This window comes from Anabrus simplex, chromosome 10, assembly GCF_040414725.1.
Source record: "Anabrus simplex isolate iqAnaSimp1 chromosome 10, ASM4041472v1, whole genome shotgun sequence".
In the NCBI taxonomy this organism is placed as follows: Eukaryota; Metazoa; Arthropoda; class Insecta; order Orthoptera; family Tettigoniidae; genus Anabrus; species Anabrus simplex.
Genome location: NC_090274.1, coordinates 60,718,882 through 60,739,003, shown reverse-complemented (window position 1 = coordinate 60,739,003; position 20,122 = coordinate 60,718,882). Strand labels below are relative to the sequence as shown.

General features: G+C 40.6%; 1 protein-coding gene across 1 annotated transcript in view; it reads left to right on the top strand.

Annotated features, from left to right (window-relative positions):
* LOC136881806 (mannosyl-oligosaccharide alpha-1,2-mannosidase IA) overlaps positions 1-20,122 on the top strand; it is a 90,238-nt gene that overhangs the window by 34,392 nt on the left and 35,724 nt on the right. The window contains exons 4-5 of the mRNA XM_068229396.1: positions 4,854-5,033; positions 12,521-12,734. Of these exons, the coding sequence (XP_068085497.1) occupies positions 4,854-5,033; positions 12,521-12,734 (394 nt within the window). The remainder of the gene's footprint in view (positions 1-4,853; positions 5,034-12,520; positions 12,735-20,122) is intronic.

The following is a 20,122-nucleotide window of genomic DNA, read 5'->3' as shown; positions in this document are numbered from 1 at the left end:
GAAGTATCCGTGACCCGTCAATAGTTGCGTAATGTAAAAGTTAACCTCGCCTTGAACTCGGGCAACCCAATCAGCTAGGCGTGGTATCAGCCGCTTAGTCCATTTTCCTCGAGGATCTTCCTCCCATCTTTGCTGCCACTGCTCCATTCGTTGCCTATAAGCTAGCTCCTTAGCGCGCTTCTTTCCGAGCTCTCCGTGAGTTCGCCAGACTTCCTGTCTCTCTAAGGCAAGTAAATCAATTGGTGCTACCGCTGCTATCGTAAGGACCGCAGGTTCGGATACTGTGCGATATGCGCTTGTAATACGCAAAGCTGATCTCCGCTGTACCGCAGCTATCCTTCGCCGGTATTTTTCAAACTTCAGAGATTCAGCCCAGACTTCGGCACCATATAGATGTGTCGAGTGAACTATCGACATCAGAAGTCGTCGTTTGCTAGACTTCGGACCTTTAACGTTGCTCATTAATCTACTCAGCGCATCCGTTGTTTTCACCGCCTTATCTGTCACCCGTTTGATATGATCCCAAAAAGTAAGTTTGGTATCAAGTGTCACTCCGAGATACTTTATACTTCTGGATGTTTCAATTTCTGTTTGTCCAATATACATTGGAATGACGGTCGTGATCCTTTTTCTTGTCTCTGTTTTATGATCTGCAAGCTGTAATCTGTGATTCGCCATCCAATCTTTCACCCGTCGCATTACTTGATTTAGCTTAAACTGAGCCAACTCCAAATTTCGAGCAACTATCAAAACCGCTATATCATCAGCATAGCCCACTAGCATTGTGTCTTCCGGCATCTCTAACCTCAACAATCCATCATATACTATGTTCCACAGATTTGGGCCAAGGATGGACCCTTGTGCTGCACCAGCTGTGAGCCGTTTCACTCTCTGCCCATCTTCTGTGTGATATACTAGATTACGATCTTTCAAATAATTTCTCATTATGCGCATGAGATACTCCGGTAGTTTGAAAGTATTCTGAAGCGCTTCCAATATGTCATTCCAACTGATCGAGTTGAAAGCGTTCTTAACATCAAGGGTCACAAGGAGTGTCACTTTACGAGAGTGATGATTACCCATTTGTGCCCTTTTAGCTGTATTCAACAGTTCCCATACTGCATCGATTGTCGAATGCCCTCCTCGAAAACCATGTTGACGATCAGAGAGGTCCCCAGCTAGTTGAACTGCTGAAAGTATTCTTGGCTGCAAAAGTTTCTCTAATCCTTTACCAGCAGTATCCAGCATACATAAAGGCCTATAGCCCCCAGATTTTCCTTTGCTTATTAAAACTAGCCGAGCTGTTTTCCAGCGAAAACTGTACACCCCCGATAGCAGGCAGCTATTGTACATTTTCAGCAGTAGTTGTGGACAGAAATCTGCTATCAGCTTTAATATCTCTGCTGGAATACTATCTGGTCCCGGGGCCTTTTTATTTCTAAGGGACCTAATCGCTCTCATCAATTCTTCTCGTGTAAAAATTGGCACATCATCTATGAATTCATCATCATCATTATCAGCAGACCTCTCAGGATGATCTGGGAATAATGTATCCACAATATCCTTCATTGCATTTGAGTCCATGATCGGGTTCGAGAAATTTCCAAGTTTCTTCATAACGATCTTGTATCCTAAACCCCATGGATCGTCATCCACTTCTTTAGCCATTTTCCACCATTTGTCGACTTTACTCTTTTTGATAGCATTTCTCAATTCTTTCTTCGCCGACTTATACTCAGCTGTAAGTGAGGTGTCTTCTTGGCTGACTCGTGCTCTCTGTGCCTTCCGTCTAAGTTGCAGACAACGTCTTCTCTGATCAGCAATATCTTTGGTCCACCAGTACGCTGAACGCTTCTTGTTTCGTGATGTTTTACGAGTCATGGAAAGATCACATGCTCTCCGAATAAGCTCCATAGTGAGCTCAACACATTTCTCAGCGGCTTCTTTCCTTTTATAACAATATATTTGTTCTGTTATACTATCCATTTCATTCTTAGGATAGCAAGAAATTTTTCTTTGTCCATACTTTCTATATTCCACCGCGTTGGTTCATACGATCTAATATTAATCTGTGAAGTTTCAGGAAGAATACAAAAAGTAATGTACTGGTGATCACTTCCCGTGTATTCTTCAATCACCCGCCAGTCATTGATATCGACACGATGTCCTCAGATACAAAAGTCACGTCCGGTATGGTTCCTCTACAGCCCGGTCGTCGAAAAGTTGGCACATTTCCAATATTAGTGACCGTCAAACCCAGCCTAGCGGCCATCTCCATAGTTCGGCGCCCTCTAGAGTCATACTGTGGCATACCCCATTCTAGTGCTTGGGCATTGAAATCACCAGCTACGATTAAACCGTTGTCAAAACCTTGTAATACGTCCTCTAGGCCGTCCAGCGTAGCCTGAAATTCAAATACTGACTCATTTGGCGTAAAGTAACAGCTCACTAAAGTATATCTACCAGTGCGGACCCAAACAAAACTGTCTCCGCATCCTTGGTTTGATACTGGGCATCTACCCAAATCTGGTATCCAAATTGCAGCTGTGCCACAATTATCTACGAACCATCCTGGGTGGTCTCTGTCTTGATAAGGCTCACTGAGAAGAAATACGTCTACTCCTATCTCAAAGGTCATCTGCGTCAAAAGATCATTGGCAGTTCTACTCCTATGCATATTTGCTTGAATAACCTTCATCATTTACTGCTAGTTTTAGCCTTTTCGAGATCTTCATGAAACGCTGTGCAGGCTTTTGAGCCAAGTACATGACTTCGATTAGCTTCGTCAACGTTAATGTCTGTGCAAATTATGCATCTCGGATTTGCTTTGCAACCTATCGCCCTATGCCCGGCTTCTCCGCACTTAAAACAAAGTTTGCTTCTATCTACACCTTTGCAGTTTCGTGCATGGTGTCCATACGAAAGACATCGAAAGCAGCGAGATACCACGATCCTTTTTCGGATTCTACAATCCAACCATCCTATTTTAATTTTACCCATATCTAAAAGTTTCTGGGCCTCCTTATCTTCTATCTCAATGATAGCAAGTTTTTGCCCTCTGCTGTTCGGATTATTAATTGACACTTTCAGTTCTCCTTCGAAATTCTGAAGATCCTGTCTTACAGCTTCCTCTACATCTAAAGCAGTGGTGATACTGTCCATGTCCCGAATTTCCAAGGTAGTGCGGGGAGTTAAAGTCTTCACATCGCCATCCGTTCCAAGGACATTCCTTAAAGATTTATTAAAATTGTCCCTGTTCTCGTTTTGCGTGTCTTTATTAAAAGCGAGAAGAATCGCCCCGGTCTGAGTTTTGCGAATAGATCGAATACTCACACCGCTGTCTTCCGGTTTTATTTTACTCCGAATACCCTTCAAAACATCTGCTAAAGTCTTGCCGTTTGTTGGTTTGATAAGGACAGCATCAGAACGATCCTTTGATTTTAAATGGGTCCGTTTATCTTGTTTTTTCCCACCATCAATGACCTCCATTCTGCCAGAATCTACCTTATCTGTTAAAGGTTGGATATCTTTATCCTCCTTCATTTCCTTCTTCTTGTTTTTTTTCTTGTAGGAAATCTCGACCCATTTCTCCTTATCTTTCTCCTCCCCGTTCGTCACTAACGGTGTCATAGGCAATTCATTTATTTCTACAGTTGTTTGTTCCCGTTTTAGATTTTCACTAGCTCTCTTCCAGGATGTCCTGCATGCTGCTCCAGCATCGAGAGCTTCCTCCAATTTTCGCAATCCATTCTGGATTTCCAACTTAAGGTTCTTAAGCGGAATAGCTAGAATGCTTTTCACCAATGCCCTAGCGATCTCAAGATGTTCCTCCTCTTTACGCTGTTCCTCCATTATTATTTCCTCACTCCTCCCATTAAGTACTTGCATCATATCCTGTGTCCCAATACTGGCACATTCAAGTACGTTTGCACTCCTATTCTGATGACATGAAAGAGAGAGCTCTACCCAATCTTTCTGAACTTCTGCCTCCGTCATCATGCAAGAAAGGAATCTAACTGGCCGTGACTGAGCCGCGGCGGCGAAAGATCCTTTCTTGATGTCGTATATTCCTTGAAAGCAACTTATAACCTAAATCCTGAATGATGAAACACTTATCTACAATTAATTTGTCTACAAGTCAACAAAATAATTTGATGAAGTTGTAAAACAATACTACAGGTGCTAGAGGAATATTCTAGTTCAACTTCTAATGGCGCATGTAATTAATTACTTAGAATTCAACATAAGAAGTACACACACATATTCACCCATCTTTCCATCATGCAACAATCAAATAATAATAATAATAATAATAATAATAATAATAATAATAATAATAATAATAACAATAACAATAACAATAATAATACTGATCTGGACCATCGTCAATATGTGCGGACCGTGTTGGAAACGGGTCCTGGCTGGGTAATGACTACAAATGCAGGGATCTCCTCAAGGATTTGATCCATATTAAAAATGCTTATAGGAAAACATGGCAAAGATTTAGGGACCCAACTGACTGGGCGGAATACCTACATCTAGCCCGGGAAGTACGAAATCGATTGCTGGAAAGAATGATTGAAAAATGGAAGGAACTTTGCCGTCAGATCATGAATTTTGGTGGATTATATATAAAATGTTAAGCATTCAATTATAAATTTCAGTATAATAGCGTAGCGAAGCACGGGTATCTTGCTAGCAGGTAAATATTGAGTTTTATCGTATTCTAGTTATATCATAATGTGAGGCTATTTACAAAGAACAATATCATGTTGAAACGTGAAAATAAAAAAAATTGTCATATGTTTAATTTTGTTAAAATGATTCTAAGTTTGTTTGTGTATACTTTGCAGATCAAAGACGTGTCAGTATTTGAGACTACTACTCGGCTTGTCGGTGGGTTGTTGTCCTCTTATGCCCTGACTGGAGACATAATGTTCCGTGATAAGGCCGCCCAGTTAGCGGAGAAGCTGCTCCCTGCATTTGAGACGAATACTGGAGTTCCACACGCCATCGTCAACGTGAATACTGGCGTAAGATTATCCTCAACCTAAATGTGGTAATTTAAGTATGGGAAAGGAACATACAGGTGTTAAATCAAGTTAGAGGGAGGGATAGAGAGATAATAAAGGAACACATATAACACAGGCCAAGAAGGAAAACACTTTTATAAATTAATTAGCCATATTCAAACAAGTTAATTATTGCTCCATCTAATGATGGAAATGTGTATATATTGAATTGTTTTTTTACTTCCGTCATGTCTCTTTTGTTTTTCATGTGTTACTTCATTATGTTTTTAACACATTTTCAGCTTCTATTATGTAAATAACTTTAATCCCCTTTTTCACTGAAGATGGCTCGAACGAGTCGAACATGTTTGGGTTTTATTACTCCATCTAATGATGGAGTTATGTATTGAATAGGAGAACATATTACATTTTCCTTTACAAAGTGAAAACCGTCAATATGGAATGATTGTAATATCTTGTAATGAAGGAATGTTAGCTTAGAGAGCCTGCTTGCGTTTCCGAGTTTACAATCCGGGAAAAATTACCAAGTATGGGATTTTGGTAAAGATGTGTGAATCCCCTGCAGGGTACATATGTAAGTTGAAAATCTATAATGCAAGTGGCAAGAACATCAGATACACTATATATGACTTATTAGATCCATACCTTGGCCAGGGCTATACAGTGTACGTGGACAATTTTTACAACAGTGTAGGCTTAGCCAAGGAACTGCGTGAACGAGAAACCACTGTATGTGGGGCAATAAGGAAGAATAGGGGACTTTATAAGGAACTGAGTGAAAAGCAGAAGAAGTTGAAAACAGGGGATATGACGTTTGATAGGAACAATGAAGTACTGCTATGTTCATGGAAGGACAAAAAAAGTAATTACCATGGTTTCAACTGTACATTCTGCAGAAATGGCTGAAGTTACAAACATGTTTGGGAAAATAAATTTAAACCTGTAAGAATTATTGTTTATAATCAGTTTATGCATGGAGAGGATACAGCCGATCTTTGGCAGTATATATCCATTCATACGAAAAAGAGTAAAGTGGCCACAAAAAAATGTTTTTCTATATTTTGCAGTGTACATTTTTTAATGCATTCAGGCTTTTCCAAAAGTCCAATAACTCAAAAATAACTTTCCTGGCATTCATGCTGGCAGTATGTAGAAACTTCTTACAAGAGAATGAACATGAAGAACCGTCAGAAGCCGCAAATATTTCTGCATCGCCGGTCCCACGTCAGTCTTCAGTAGCCTCATCAGCATCTATGTGTAGTCCACCGGCGCAGTCCCTTAAGCAAACTCCGGCTAATTATCCACCATTTTGACTTGATGGGAAAATGAAAGAGCATGTACTTCATAAATTCGCAGGTATGAAATCAGACAATTTCCCAACTAGATAGTGCAGTGTATGCACTAATAGCAACATCCGGCATTAAACCAGGTTGTTCTGTGGAAGTGTGGTGTGCCTCTCCATCTAGGAAAGTATCAAACCCGGTACCATAGTCTCCATTTAATGATGGAATTATGTATCCTCAAGGTATGTTGAATTTTTCAATATTGTACCTACGATTATTTTTGTACCGTACATTTAATGTAAAATAGTGCACTATAGAGATAAGGGGATTTAAAAAAGCTGGGCTGGAGGTTTAAATCACCCGCTGTGGAGCTGGTAGTGAACGTGTTAAGATGGCAATGATTGCACTCATCTGTAGTATATACGAACAGTTAGATCGCAGCCCTCTTGACTTTATTCACTTTTTTTTTTTTTGCGCAAGAACCTCATGGATCTGGAAACATTCTCCTGCCACCTCTACACATCAAATTAGGCCTAATGAAACAGTTCGCAAAAGCTTTATCGAAAGATGGACAATGTTTCAAGTATCTCTGCGAGAAGTTTCATCATTTATTAGGAGCAAAATTAAAAGAAGGCATTTGGTGGACCTGATATCCGAAAATTGATGATTGATTCCAACTTAGAATGAAAAATGAAAGTCAATGAGAGGGAGGCTTTGGGTATCATTCAAGCAGGTTGTTACCAAGTTCTTGGGTAACAAAAAAAGAATGCACATTATATTTCTGTCGTAGCCAACATACTACATAAGTTCAAAAGTTTAGGATGTTTATGAGCCTGAAGATTTGCTTTTTGAGCAGTCACCTTGAATTTTTCCCAGACAATTTAGGGAATGTGAGTGAGGAGCAAGGTGAGCGTTTCCATCAAGATATCAAAGTGATGGAAAGAAGGCATCATGCCCGCTGGGATAACAGTATGATGGGAGACTACTGTTGGTCAGTTCATAGATTAGTTCAGCAAGGGACTCACAGGAGAAAAAGCTATACCAGAAGTTTCAAGGAGAAGAGGGAAAGGAACTATAAGAAAATGGAAATATAAGCTTATGCAATAGAGATATTTTCATGTTTAGACTTAAATAAAAGGTTTGTTCATATTGTAACATAAATTTAGTTTTAGTTTTCATTCCTGCTAGTGATGGGATAATCAAATACAAAATAATTTGCTTATTCGATTACTCAATTATTTTTGATATTCGATTTCTATGAAACACTTTTCTGCCTTGTCAATACTTTACATTTTATTATAATTATTTACCATACATGTGTCAAGAGCTACTGCTCTCTTCTTCAGCGGTACCAAAACATCAAATTAAATCCTTGAACTTAATACATTTGTACAATACAGTCATCAACAAAACAAATTATACATAAATCTTGAAATTGTTCAATTATTTCTTTGTGTCTTTTTTTAAATTGATATTTGTTTGTGGCGTCGACTTCTACAGATCTTTTGCCACTATTTTCAGCATTTGAGAGGAACCTGCATGTAAGTGTAATTGCGGAAGTGTAGAGTGTTGAATATGAGGAAAGGAACTTTAAGGACGACATGAACACCCAGTTCCCAGGCCAGGGATATTAATCATTTACAATTAAAGACCCCCTGACCCGGCCGGGAATCAAATTTACTATGTCATTTAGTAAAAAAAACTTTAAAAATAGAATAATTTTCAAATCATAAAATGAATAGGTGTTCCTGAGCCGGAGTTTACGTGCGGTAGGGTGGCCAGTTCCTTTCCGCTCCTCCATTCCCTTACCCCCCACCAACAGCGCATGGCAACCCATCCAACTCCCGACCACGCCCAATGTTGCTTAACGTCGGAGATCTCACGGGATCCGGTGTTTCAACACAGCTACGGCCGTTGGCATAAAATGAATAAAACCTATTAAATTAGTCACTATATACTAAAATTTAAAATCTGCTCTGTTCTTGAAACTTCTCCTTTCCTTAAGTCCTTATTTACACCTAAAAAATAAAATAAAAATATTTGTGTCTAAACTGTTTACTTACACTTACTGTCATTTAGTAAACACTTTAAAAATAGAATAATTTTCAATTCATAAAATGAATAAAACCTATTAAGCTTGTCACTGTAAGCTAAAATTTAAAATACTTTCTGCTCTGTTCTTGAAATTTCTACTTTCATAGAAATTGAATATAAGTCAATATGGACAAAATTGAACCAACATGGTTAAAATAATCTATTCGATTATTTTTCACAGTCGACTATTTTTCGTATTTGATTATTTTTCATGTATTTGATTATTTTTTCATTCAGTTATTTCTTGATTATTCATTTGAAACTCCATTGAAATGAATGAGGCAATCGAATAATGAAACAATCAAATGAAATGTTATCCAGATGTCATCAGTTCATGTATCTCATCACGGGGAAGTTAAAACTAGCTATTTCCATTACCTTACAGGAAGCATGTGGGTGGAATTATTGGTCTCTGATAAGCCTTCTGAAAATAATACGAACATGGGTGAGTGAGTCATGCACTCAGATGTCATTGTATCATGTGCCCACTGCTAGTCTTGGCTCACCAAATTTATCGTCATAAATTAAAATTCACCAGAATTTTTCTCTAGCAAAGTTGCTAGGCACTATCTTTGTAATCTGTCACAAAATGACTTCAAAAAGACTCCAGATCGCTAGAGTTGGCAGGTCAGTCTATTATCCATCCGACATACTTTAACTGGAAACTTTATTCATGACGTATCCGATTATTCTATGCGATACAACTTAATGAGAACCTATTTGAAACTCATTTGATTATTTTATTAGATTATTTATTTATTTAACTAATCAGATGGAGGTTATTCGAATTAAAAGTATTGGATTATTCCATCACTAAACTGAATGGTATTTGGAAATCATTCGATTATTTCATTATTTATTTGAATATTTGAATAATTGGATGGAGGTTATTCGATTATTAAAAGTATTCGATTATCCCATCACTAATTCTTACAGTATGTTCAGCTAATTTTCTGGTTTGTAACCAAGTCACAATGTGATGAAACCAGGGGTGATAGAAAACAATTGAAGTCAGATCTGGAATCAATAACAACAAAACCATAAGAATCACCTATTAACGTTTAAAAAGTTTTAAAAATTTGTGTTTTGTTGGCCTGTGTAATAGGACAAACACAATACCAGGTCAGTGTCGGAAGAGGGAGCAACAGAAAGAAGACACAAGGACGATCTCCACTTAGGCCCTCTCTTCATCAATCTCAGTTCTTCTAGATCCATCTCTTCTCAGCCCTCGATGAGCTCATTTCTGCTTCCCAGTGAGCTTCAACACTCATTGATAGGTCATCTCGACAGATCTTGTCTTTGTGCAGAAAGTGCAGGTTAAGAATAAAGCCGGGTAAATAAAGGGAAAGGAAAGAAATACAGGGAGTATAATTTACGACTTTGTACTTCTGGCCCAAGGCCGTGGGAATCCCCAAGCCAGCGCCATATGGCTTGTATCAAGCTAGGCCTGATAAGAAGTGATGACAGCTGACGCAGCAGATACTTACCTCTCTCGTTCAGTTTGCTAGTAACTACCAAAACTGGTTAGGACGTTTTTGGACTGAAAACAATGTCATAAAGAGGAAATGTGCTGAAAAATTAAAAAAACAATTTTGCTGTTAAATTTAAGGGTAGGTTTCAACATAAAAATAATTACGATGAAAACAAAGAAACAAGTATTTACAATTATAATTAATGAAATAAATAATACTTTTTAAGAACACCTACATAGTATAATATCAAGGAAAAGCATTTTTAGAAACGCGAACTATACACGTTAATTATGTTTAGAGTTGTCATATGAATATCCGACATCTGGATGATTTGCACATTTCATCCACTTTCTCAATAAAATTTAATTTTTCATCTTTTGTAAACTGTCTAGCTTTTTCTTCTTTTTACTGGCCTGTCGTGCGCGCAACATGCCAGTTTTTACTGGGCTGTCGTGCACGCAACATGGTCGGGAACGCTAATTTAAATTTCTTATGGTGGGAGTTCGAATGTACTGAAGAGTGACGTAAATGTGCTATCCAGGTTTCTTTAGCATGTATTTAATAGGACATGGCCTGGGACTTTAAAATAATGGCATAATAACCAGGGAAATGCACTATAGTGGGATGTCTCAACCAGTTTCGACTCTCTTGGACTTTTTAAGGTGTGTTATAAGGTTATTATCACGATGGTTAAGTATACTACAGGGCAGAGAATATTTTTGGTCGAGTGTTATTTGCACAGGAACAAGAAACCAGTTAAAAGATGTCTTCAAAAATTCCATAGGCAGTTTCCCGGTTTGGCAGTACCATCAAATTTTTATGTGCAACAACTCGTTCACAAGGAGCATTGTACTGGTTCCGTTACTAATAAGAAAAAAGCAGGGAAGGAGAACAGCTCTCACATAGGAGAGGTTAGAAGATATATAGGCAAGATGGCAAGTCAGTCCACATACCGGATTTACTCGCGTATTAAACCCCATCGCATATAAGACCCTCTCCCATTTCTTTTGTCAGGAAAAGGAAAAACAATTTTTGCCTGAATAATACATTTTGTGTTTTGAAATATATGTAGGCAAGTTAATAAGTATTTGCAATTTTGCTCTAATTGCCTTTAGGTTGGCTCTATGGTGTTGTGTGCTCACCAGCTGCTAGATGACACCGTTGTCTACGCCTGTGGTAGGTTTCAGCATTATCAGATCAGTACAGCTTGCGCTGTTGCAACGTAAAAATGGCCGCACCACTCTCTGTTTGCACCGAGGAAGAACAGCATTCCATAATCTGTTTTTTTGTGGTGAGAGTGTACCAGGAGTGGAAATTCATAGAAGACTTTCAGCACAATACGGGGACAATGTTTTACCACAGCAAAGTGTTTACCAGTGGATTGAACTATTCAAAAAGGGTCGCACGAGCGTGAAGGAAGAGGAAAGATCTGCACATTCATTTGCAGCCATAACTGATGCCAAAATTGAACAAGTGCGTGATATGATCCGGAATAACAAACAAGTGATAATTCTATGAATTTCTGCTCCTGGTACACCCTCAGACCAAAAAAAAACCAGATTACAGAACACTGTTCTTCCTTGGTGCAAACAGAGAATGGCGGCCATCTTTGTGTCGCAAAAGCGCAAGCTTTACTGATCTGATAACTCTGAAACTTACCATAGACGTAGACAACGGTGCCATCTAGCAGATGGTGAGCACAAAATGCTGTAGAGCCAATCTAAAGATAATTATAGAAACATTGCAGATACTTATTGACATGCCCTCATATTTTTTAGAATGTTTGTATGCATAGTTATTTAATGGATAGTTTGATACGCTTTTAATTTTTGAGATATGTGCATATAATACCAACTTGATTTTTCAACATTAAGAATAGGATAAAAACAGGTCTTACATGGGAGTAAATACGATAAGTCACTTCGAAGAGTAGCTCAGGAAACTGGCAGCGTTTCGCCCTCGTGTGCTAGGGTGGGCTCATCAGTTGGTACCTAGCACACCTACCAATATGCTGGCTAGTGCATACCGTGGAGGCCACTGCGTAGGCTAACTGGAGCCACCGGCAGTGCCAATGCACTAAGAGAGACAGCACCTAATGCAACAAAATGATTACATTTATGATCTTACTGGTCTCACTCAGTCCATAACATACAGTCTACAGATTTTATTGCAAAAATAAGATTTTGTAATTGGCTACTGAATACTGTTCACGATGGTATCTTTGGTTTGAACTTTATTTTTATTTATTTGTCCTGAGTATGTATACAACTGGTTGGTCCAGTTTTGTGTAGATTCTACAGGCATAATCATGCTACTTCTTTGTTGAGATGACTACGTCCGCTCGCTATTGCGGGCACTGCGCTTGCAGTCTCCGGTTCCCTGTGCTCCTGTTCCTCCATACTCCACTACAAAGTCTTAAGTTATACCCCATCTATAAAAACATACAGGCGGTAAAATGTTAGAATTGCAGGACAAAGACACAAGAAGAAAAGGATCCTAATGAAATATTGTAAGTTGTCACTCGATGTTTCCTTTATGATTTTGATCTCTCATCATGTTTATCCTATTATGTATTCCTATTCATGATTCTATCTTGTTTTTTTTCTAAATATTATTTTAAACTTAATTTTTTTTGCAGTATGGGAAGAACTATGGATGGGTGGCAGGTGCCTGCAGCATTCTCTCCGAGTTAGGAGGACTGCACCTGGAGTTCTCCTATCTGTCGGATGTGACAGAAAATCCAGTGTTCCGAGCTAAAGTGGACCACATCATTAGTGTACTGCAGACTATGGAAAGACCACAGGGGCTGTACTCCAACTTCATCAATCCTAACACAGGGAAATGGTGTCAGAGTAAGTAGACAAGGTTCTGCATAGGCTTTTACATACTATTTTGAATGCATTCAACAAAGCATTTACTAGTATCAGCTTAGAACTCAACATTAATGGAACACACGTTCATTACCAATTAGCACCAAACTCCAAGGAAACATCTTCCATCTCGGTCAGTAGCAAGACCCTGTACAAAATAGAACGCTTTCCTATTTAAAAAAAAAATGCTATTTGTTAGGGGCGTTGACCCATGTGGATCTTTTGCCCCTACTGGCACCATATTGTATGAACTTGCATGTAATTGGAATGGCAGTAGTGTGGAATGTTGTGTGTGTGGAAAGGAAGATTATGGACGTCACAAACACCCAGTCCCCAGGCCAGGGATATTATTCATTGCAATTAAAAACCCCTGACCCAGCTGGGAATCACACCTGGGGCCACCAGGTGACAGGCGAATGCGTTGCCTCCTACACCACAGGGCCGGACGAACACTTTCCTTACATTTTCGTGCTAATGTAGATACTGAAATACAGAGAACAGTATCCATTCGACTTCAGTGTCCGCACCTAGTTGTATGTTCAAACAGTCATAAATATCTGCATTTTGAGCTGTTGCCCAGGTGGCAGACTTCCTATCAATTTTTTACCTAGGCTTATCTTACATGTTTTTAAAGAACTTAGCAGAGTCTTGTAGGGGCGTGCCGATCCAACTGATGAGCCTAACTTAGCACACTGGGGCGAAATGCTGGCAACCAGGAATGACTTAGCTGGAAAATTTATAATGTCCAATAACGGACCATTTATATTGGTATTATAAATTTACTCATTCGGGACAAATATTTCAGGTTCCTTATGGGAATCAACATCTATGTCATTTGATGGCCAGGCAGGCATCAATTTTTGGTAATGAGACAAAGTCTCTCGTAGTACATCGGCACTGCCGGTGGCTCCAGCTAGCCTATGCAGTGGCGTCCACGGGTAAGACAGAACGCCTTTTGTCGCCATCTCAATCTCAGTGGACACGACCTTCTGTTACCATATCCCCACTTTTTGATCGGCCGGGGTGATGCCACATCTCTAACTCCACACCTCGCCGAGCTAACAACGCATATCGGCTGACACCAAGCTGGAAGTCGGCCTCCCCATCATGTATAGCTGTATCATAGTCGACATGTTGATCCTGCCTACTCTGACCATGATATCCTCAGCGAACCCTACGCAGAGGGAGTACAAGCACACGGTGTGTGCAGGATAATGAATGGCTCTGATCCAACACCTCTGGTCAGTCTACAGCTCCCCACCGAAGACGACGTCCTGAACCTTGTCAGCAACGACGCGTATTTATATAGACACCACCAAACAGTGGAATCTAGTCCATGGTATACACTATCACTGCCACCTGATGACACATCTGCCACACTCACTGCAGCCGCACCATCAATGTGGACGCTACAGCACCAGCCTTCGTCCTCTTTCTGCACTACCACCACCACTACCCTGACATCTACCCTTAGCCTTTCTTTCATTCCTATCATTACTGTCGTAACATTACATCCTTCACCAATTATGACTTCATCTCTCCCTCTACTTTCGACCCCAGCACAACCCAGTCCTCGGTACATATCAGCCCCGCAACCTGACGCAGCATCTGCCACACTCGCAGCACCCGTCCCGCCACCGCCATCTTCTCGAGCCGAAGCATCTGCCATGCCTGCCACACCTCTGCAGCAGCCACATCATTGCCGCCAACAATGTCTTCTAACGCCCCGTACAGCTGTGTCATCCGCGGCGTTGACCCTTCAATCACCGCCCAAGAAGTACCCCTGGGAACTCCATAAAGATGGCATCCCAGCCCGTCGAGTCTTCAGAATCCACAACAGCAACGGTCCAACGTATCTCGTCCGCCTTCATCTCCCCACCACAGAGGATGTACAGCGCCTCATCGAACACGGAGCCTCTGTATACCGCCACCTCCACAAATTAGAGCCCTCTCGTTTCCCACCCCAACCTTCTACTAGACATCCGTCCAACAACACATGTCCTCGCCCCTGGCCAGTTCCAGCCCCTCCTCTATTTCCACTTCGTCAACCCGTCAGTGCACCCCTTCACCCAACTAGCTTCTTCTTCCAACCACCTCCACCACTCGATCTCATCCGACTCCTCACCACCTCACTGTATAATATCTCTGCGACCTTACACCTCTTAACCCTTCATCTCCACCCTAGTAATCTTCTCTGAATTTTCACTCCTTACACACATCCCTGGTATTCAAATCATCTCTGTGCACACCTCCTCGTTCATTAATTCAAATTGCTCTCCTCCTTACACTATTACTCCTTCCCCAACAAGCCGAAACTCCTGGCCGGAGTGAAGGCATAACCTTCAAGGTGGCCTGCCCCTCCCCTTCAGGGAAGGGTATGAAAACTATGAAAGAAGTAGCCTCCACGGTATGCAATAGCCTTGCGTCTTGGTGGGTGTGCTATTTTACCAACTGATGAGCTCAACTTAGCTCACTGGGGCAAAACACTAGCAACCAAGAATGAGTTAGATGGAAAATTTATAATGTCCAATAATGGATCATTTATATTGGTATTATAAATTTACTCATTCGGGACAAATATTTCAGGTTTCCTATGGGAATCAACATCTATATCACATACCACATAATACCAATATAAATGGTCCGTTATTGGACATCATAAATTTTCCAGCTAACTCATTCTTGGTTGCCAGCGTTTCGCCCTCGTGTGGTAGGGTGGGCTCATCAGTTGGTACCTAGTACACCTACCAATACGCTGGCTAGTGCATACCGTGGAGGCCACTGCGTAGGCTAACTGGAGCCACCGGCAATGCCAATGCACTAAGAGACTTTGTCTCATCATCAAAAATTGATGCCTGCTTGGCCATCAGATGATATAGATGTTGATTCCCATAGGGAATCTGAAATATTTGTCCTGAATGAGCAAATTTATAATACCAATATAAATGGTCCGTTATTGGACATCATAAATTTTCCAGCTAACTCATTCTTGGTTGCCAGCGTTGCCAAGCAGGCATCAATTTTTGATGATGAGACAAAGTCTCTTAGTGCATTGGCATTGCCGGTGGCTCCAGTTAGCCTACGCAGTGGCCTCCACGGTATGCACTAGCAAGCGTATTGGTAGGTGTGCTAGGTACCAACTGATGAGCCCACCCTAGCACACGAGGGCGAAACGCTGGCAACCAAGAATGAGTTAGCTGGAAAGTTTATGATGTCCAATAACGGACTATTTATATTGGTATTATAAATTTGCTCATTCAGGACAAATATTTCAGATTCCCTATGGGAATCAACATCTATAACATACCACATAGTCGAGCAACTTGTCTCCTTACTCCCAGTCTTCCCAGCCCAAAGTTTGCAACATTTACATAACACTGCTGTTTTGTCGGAAATCACCCAGAACAAATGGAGTTGCTTTTCTTTGGATTTTTTCCAGTTCTCGAATAAGTAATCCCAATGAGGGTCCCATTCACTGGAACCATACTCTAGTTAGACTTATATGCCCTCTCCTTTACATCCTTATCACCTACATCATCATCGTCATCATCATCATCATTGTACAGTTCCAGTTTCCCGGATACTGTTAATGAGCCTCTTCCACTTCTTCCTGTTTATATACAACTTGCCATGGAGAACATCATCCAATGTCCATCCTCTGGTAACTACATCAACCTTGATGATGTCCATCCAATCGATTTTAGGTCTTCCTGCAGGTCTTTTCCCCTCCACCTGTCTTTCCAAATTTATTCTGGCTGTTTTTGTAGGCTCCATCGTCATCACATGCCCGTACCACCGTAGTCTGGATGTGCCGATTCTGTCTAATAGGGATGTCTTTATTCCGACTTCTTTCCTCACCTCCTCATTTCTTAACTTGGCCATCTTGGTCTTCTGAATGGTGGATCTAAGAAATTTCATCTCTGATGCTTGCAGTCTTGATGAATCTCTCTTTGTGAGGGTGCACGCTTCAATACCATAGGTCGATACTGGTATGAAATAGCTGTTAAACATCATCAGTTTGGCCGGTTTTGGAATCATGTCATCCCATAAAAGTGTTCTTACTTGTTGGTAGAATTCTGATCCCTTTTGCACTCTGCTTGTAATTTCCTTTCTGACCAAATTATCACTGGAGATTACACTTCCAAGGTAAAGAAAACTATCTACACACTCTAGCTGGTGGTCTCCTAGTTTTACACTTGCTGGATGCCCTTCTCTGTTGACTGCCATCACTACTGTCTTGGTCTTGCTGATGTTGAGGTTATATTCCTGGAACTGGGATTTCCATACGTTGAGTCTGATTTGTACTTCCTCTTCTGTTTAATCCCAAATCATGATATCATTCACAAGCAAAGGCCACTGCATTCAGTTCACCTAACTTTTCCTTGACGTTCTTCATTATATTGTCCATAATGGTGATGAACAGTAGTGGGGACAGTGCACTTCCTTACTGAACTCCACTCTTGATCTCAAACCATGCTGATGACATTCCCCAATTTGTACACAGCTAGTACAGTCTTTGTACAACATCTAAATTTTCCTTACCAGTCCTTCAGGCACATTTCTTTTCCTCAGGCACTCCCAGATCTTATCTCTTATAACACTATCATAGGCCTTTTCTATATCCAGGAATACAATGACCAGGTTCTTGCCTTTCTCCCAATACTTTGCCATCAGCATGCGGCTGTTAAACATTAGATCCATTGTTGATCTGTTCTTTTAATGGCTAGTTTCTTGTTTCGGTATAATCGTTTGAGGTTTCTGATTTTTGCCTCGTCTCAAGTAAGATCCAATTTATTTTTCTCCCTATCCCCTTCTTTCTGCAAGAGATTTCTTTTCCCGATTGCTGCTCTCACTCTTTCATTCAACCAGGGAGTTTCCTTCTCCCTTGTTTTCAAACTTGTCTTTCCACAAACTTCAGTTGCTTCCTTAACCAGTGTGTCCCTTAGTCTGGTCCATTCTGCCTCTCCATTTTTCCTTTTATCTCTTGGTAACAGGGTTTTTATCCGCATCTGATACTCAGTTCTCTTACCTGTTTTCTGGAGTTCCCAAACTTTGATTTTTGGCATTTTCCTATTCTGTACTTTTGGCACATAGAAGTTTCTCAGGTCTGCTACTAATAGACGGTGGTCACTATCAAGACTCTCGCTGGGTGTTACTTTGACATCTGTTACCATTCTGCTCTTTCCTTCATCTGAGATGACATAATCAATTACAGTCTTTTGTAGTCCATCCCAACTGTATCGTGTTATCTTATGGCTCTGTCTCTTCTTGAACCAACTATTTTTCACCACCAACCCATTCCTCATACAGAAGTCAAGGAGATGTTCACCTTCTGTATTTCTTCCGCCATATCCATGAGGTCCCATTACGTTCTCATATCCTGTTCTATCTGTCCCAATCTGTGCATTCAGATCTATAATGATTACTCTCTCTTTACCAATACCTATTATTATTATTATTGTTGTTGTTGTTGTTTATGTTGTTGTTAAAAATGCATTTCTTCCTGATTGTGCTCATTACTGGTTCTATTTCCTTGTAGACTGTTTCATTAGAAGCTACTCTCCAGTGTCCATCGTTTTGCTATTATTTGTTAATGCACGTTCTAATGATTCTTCTCTCTATCTTGAGTATTTTGTCTATTTGTGCAGTGTTAGTTGTTTTGAAGATGGTTTCACTTGCGTATGTTATTTCTGGTCGAGTGACTGTTTTGTAGTGTTTTAATTTTGTTGCTATTGACAGGCCCTTTTTGTTGTAGGTATTCTTGGTGACATATTGTGCTCTGGTCAATTTATTTATTCTGTTATGCCATGCTGGCTTTTCATTGAGGTTATATGTTATGATTTCTCGCAGATATTTAAATTTATATACAGTTCTGATTTCTTGGTTTCCTATGGCAATTTTGTTTATGAGTGGTGGGTCAGTAAACATGATTACTGTCTTTTCAAAAGATATTCCACCTCTATTATTCTCACACTAACATACAGAAATGAAATGGCATGTGGCTTTTAGTGCCGGTATGTGTCCGAAGACTTCGGCTCGCCAGATGCAGGTTTTTTGATGTGACTCCCGTGGGCGACCTGCGTGTTGTGATGAGGATGAAATGATGATGAAGACGACACATACACCCAGTCCCCGTGCCAGGGGAATTAACCAGTTATGGTTAAAATTCCCGACCCTGCCGGTAATCGAACCCGGGACCCCTGTGGCCAAAGGCCAGCACGCTAACCATTTAGCCATAGAGCCGGACACTAACATACTGATTGTCAGCGACTCCTTCTAGATCTTTGCTGATGATGAAACTAACACCGTTCCTCATCTCTTTGTCGTTTCCATGCCAATACAGTGTATACTGTTTTCTTAATTTCTTAATTCCTTCCCTCTCCATTTGGTTTCACTCAGCCCCAGTATCATTAATTTCCTCCTTTCCATGAGGCCCACTAGTTCTTCACATTTTCCTGTGAGCCTTGATGGTCGCAATCCGTGTTAGTCTCCTCCGGAATTTTTGCATTTTTGCAAGACTCTGTCTATCATCAGGCCATAAACCATCATCCCTGACATGAGTCTGCTCAGGCTGGCGTCTTAATTTAGTTTATAAATGCATTCTGAGGTTCTTATGTGTTTTGAAAGCAACTACAAATAAGCTCTTTTACTGGCTTGCTAGGTGTAACGTAATTGAAGATTTTCGTTCAGGGTTTACTACCTTAGCCTTTGAGGATCCCTCCTCATCTCACAAGGCAGCGGGTTCGATCTGTACTACCCCCAGAGGAATGGGTTGCCTCCTCCACCAGCTCCACCGTACCAAATCATATTATCCACTTTTGCTGCTGCTGAGGTCTTCACTCATTACCTAAGCTGGGACCCTTTACCAGATGTTACACACCGGGTCATTGTGCTCTGCAATTCATATAGGCAGGGGCGCAACTCCCTGGGCAGGGCTGCCTCTAAGAGGGTCCCTGCCTGTTACCTAATCCTTTACATCCTTACTGCAACCCTCAAATACCCTCATAACCTTGTGCAGAGATCGGTACTCTTTATTTACAATCCTATTTATGTGATTAACCCAATGAAGATGTTGCCATTGATGCTTTCACGGCCGGTACTTATAGACACGATACTGTATAGGCTTTTGGGCTTATGCCGTGTCAAGAAAATAAGGTGAAATTCTTAACGTATCGCAGAGAACTGTGCTCTGCGTCATCAGAAGAAAATCTCGACTGTCTACAAGAAAGGCTTCTTAAGCAATGACTTTTTGAAATGTAGTTGCTATAATAGAAGTGGAAATCATACGTTCATTCGTCACCAGATGGATCCCCGGATGCGGCACAGCGCTAGCGTTCGAAGCGGAAGCTGACCGAACCATCAGAATCAGT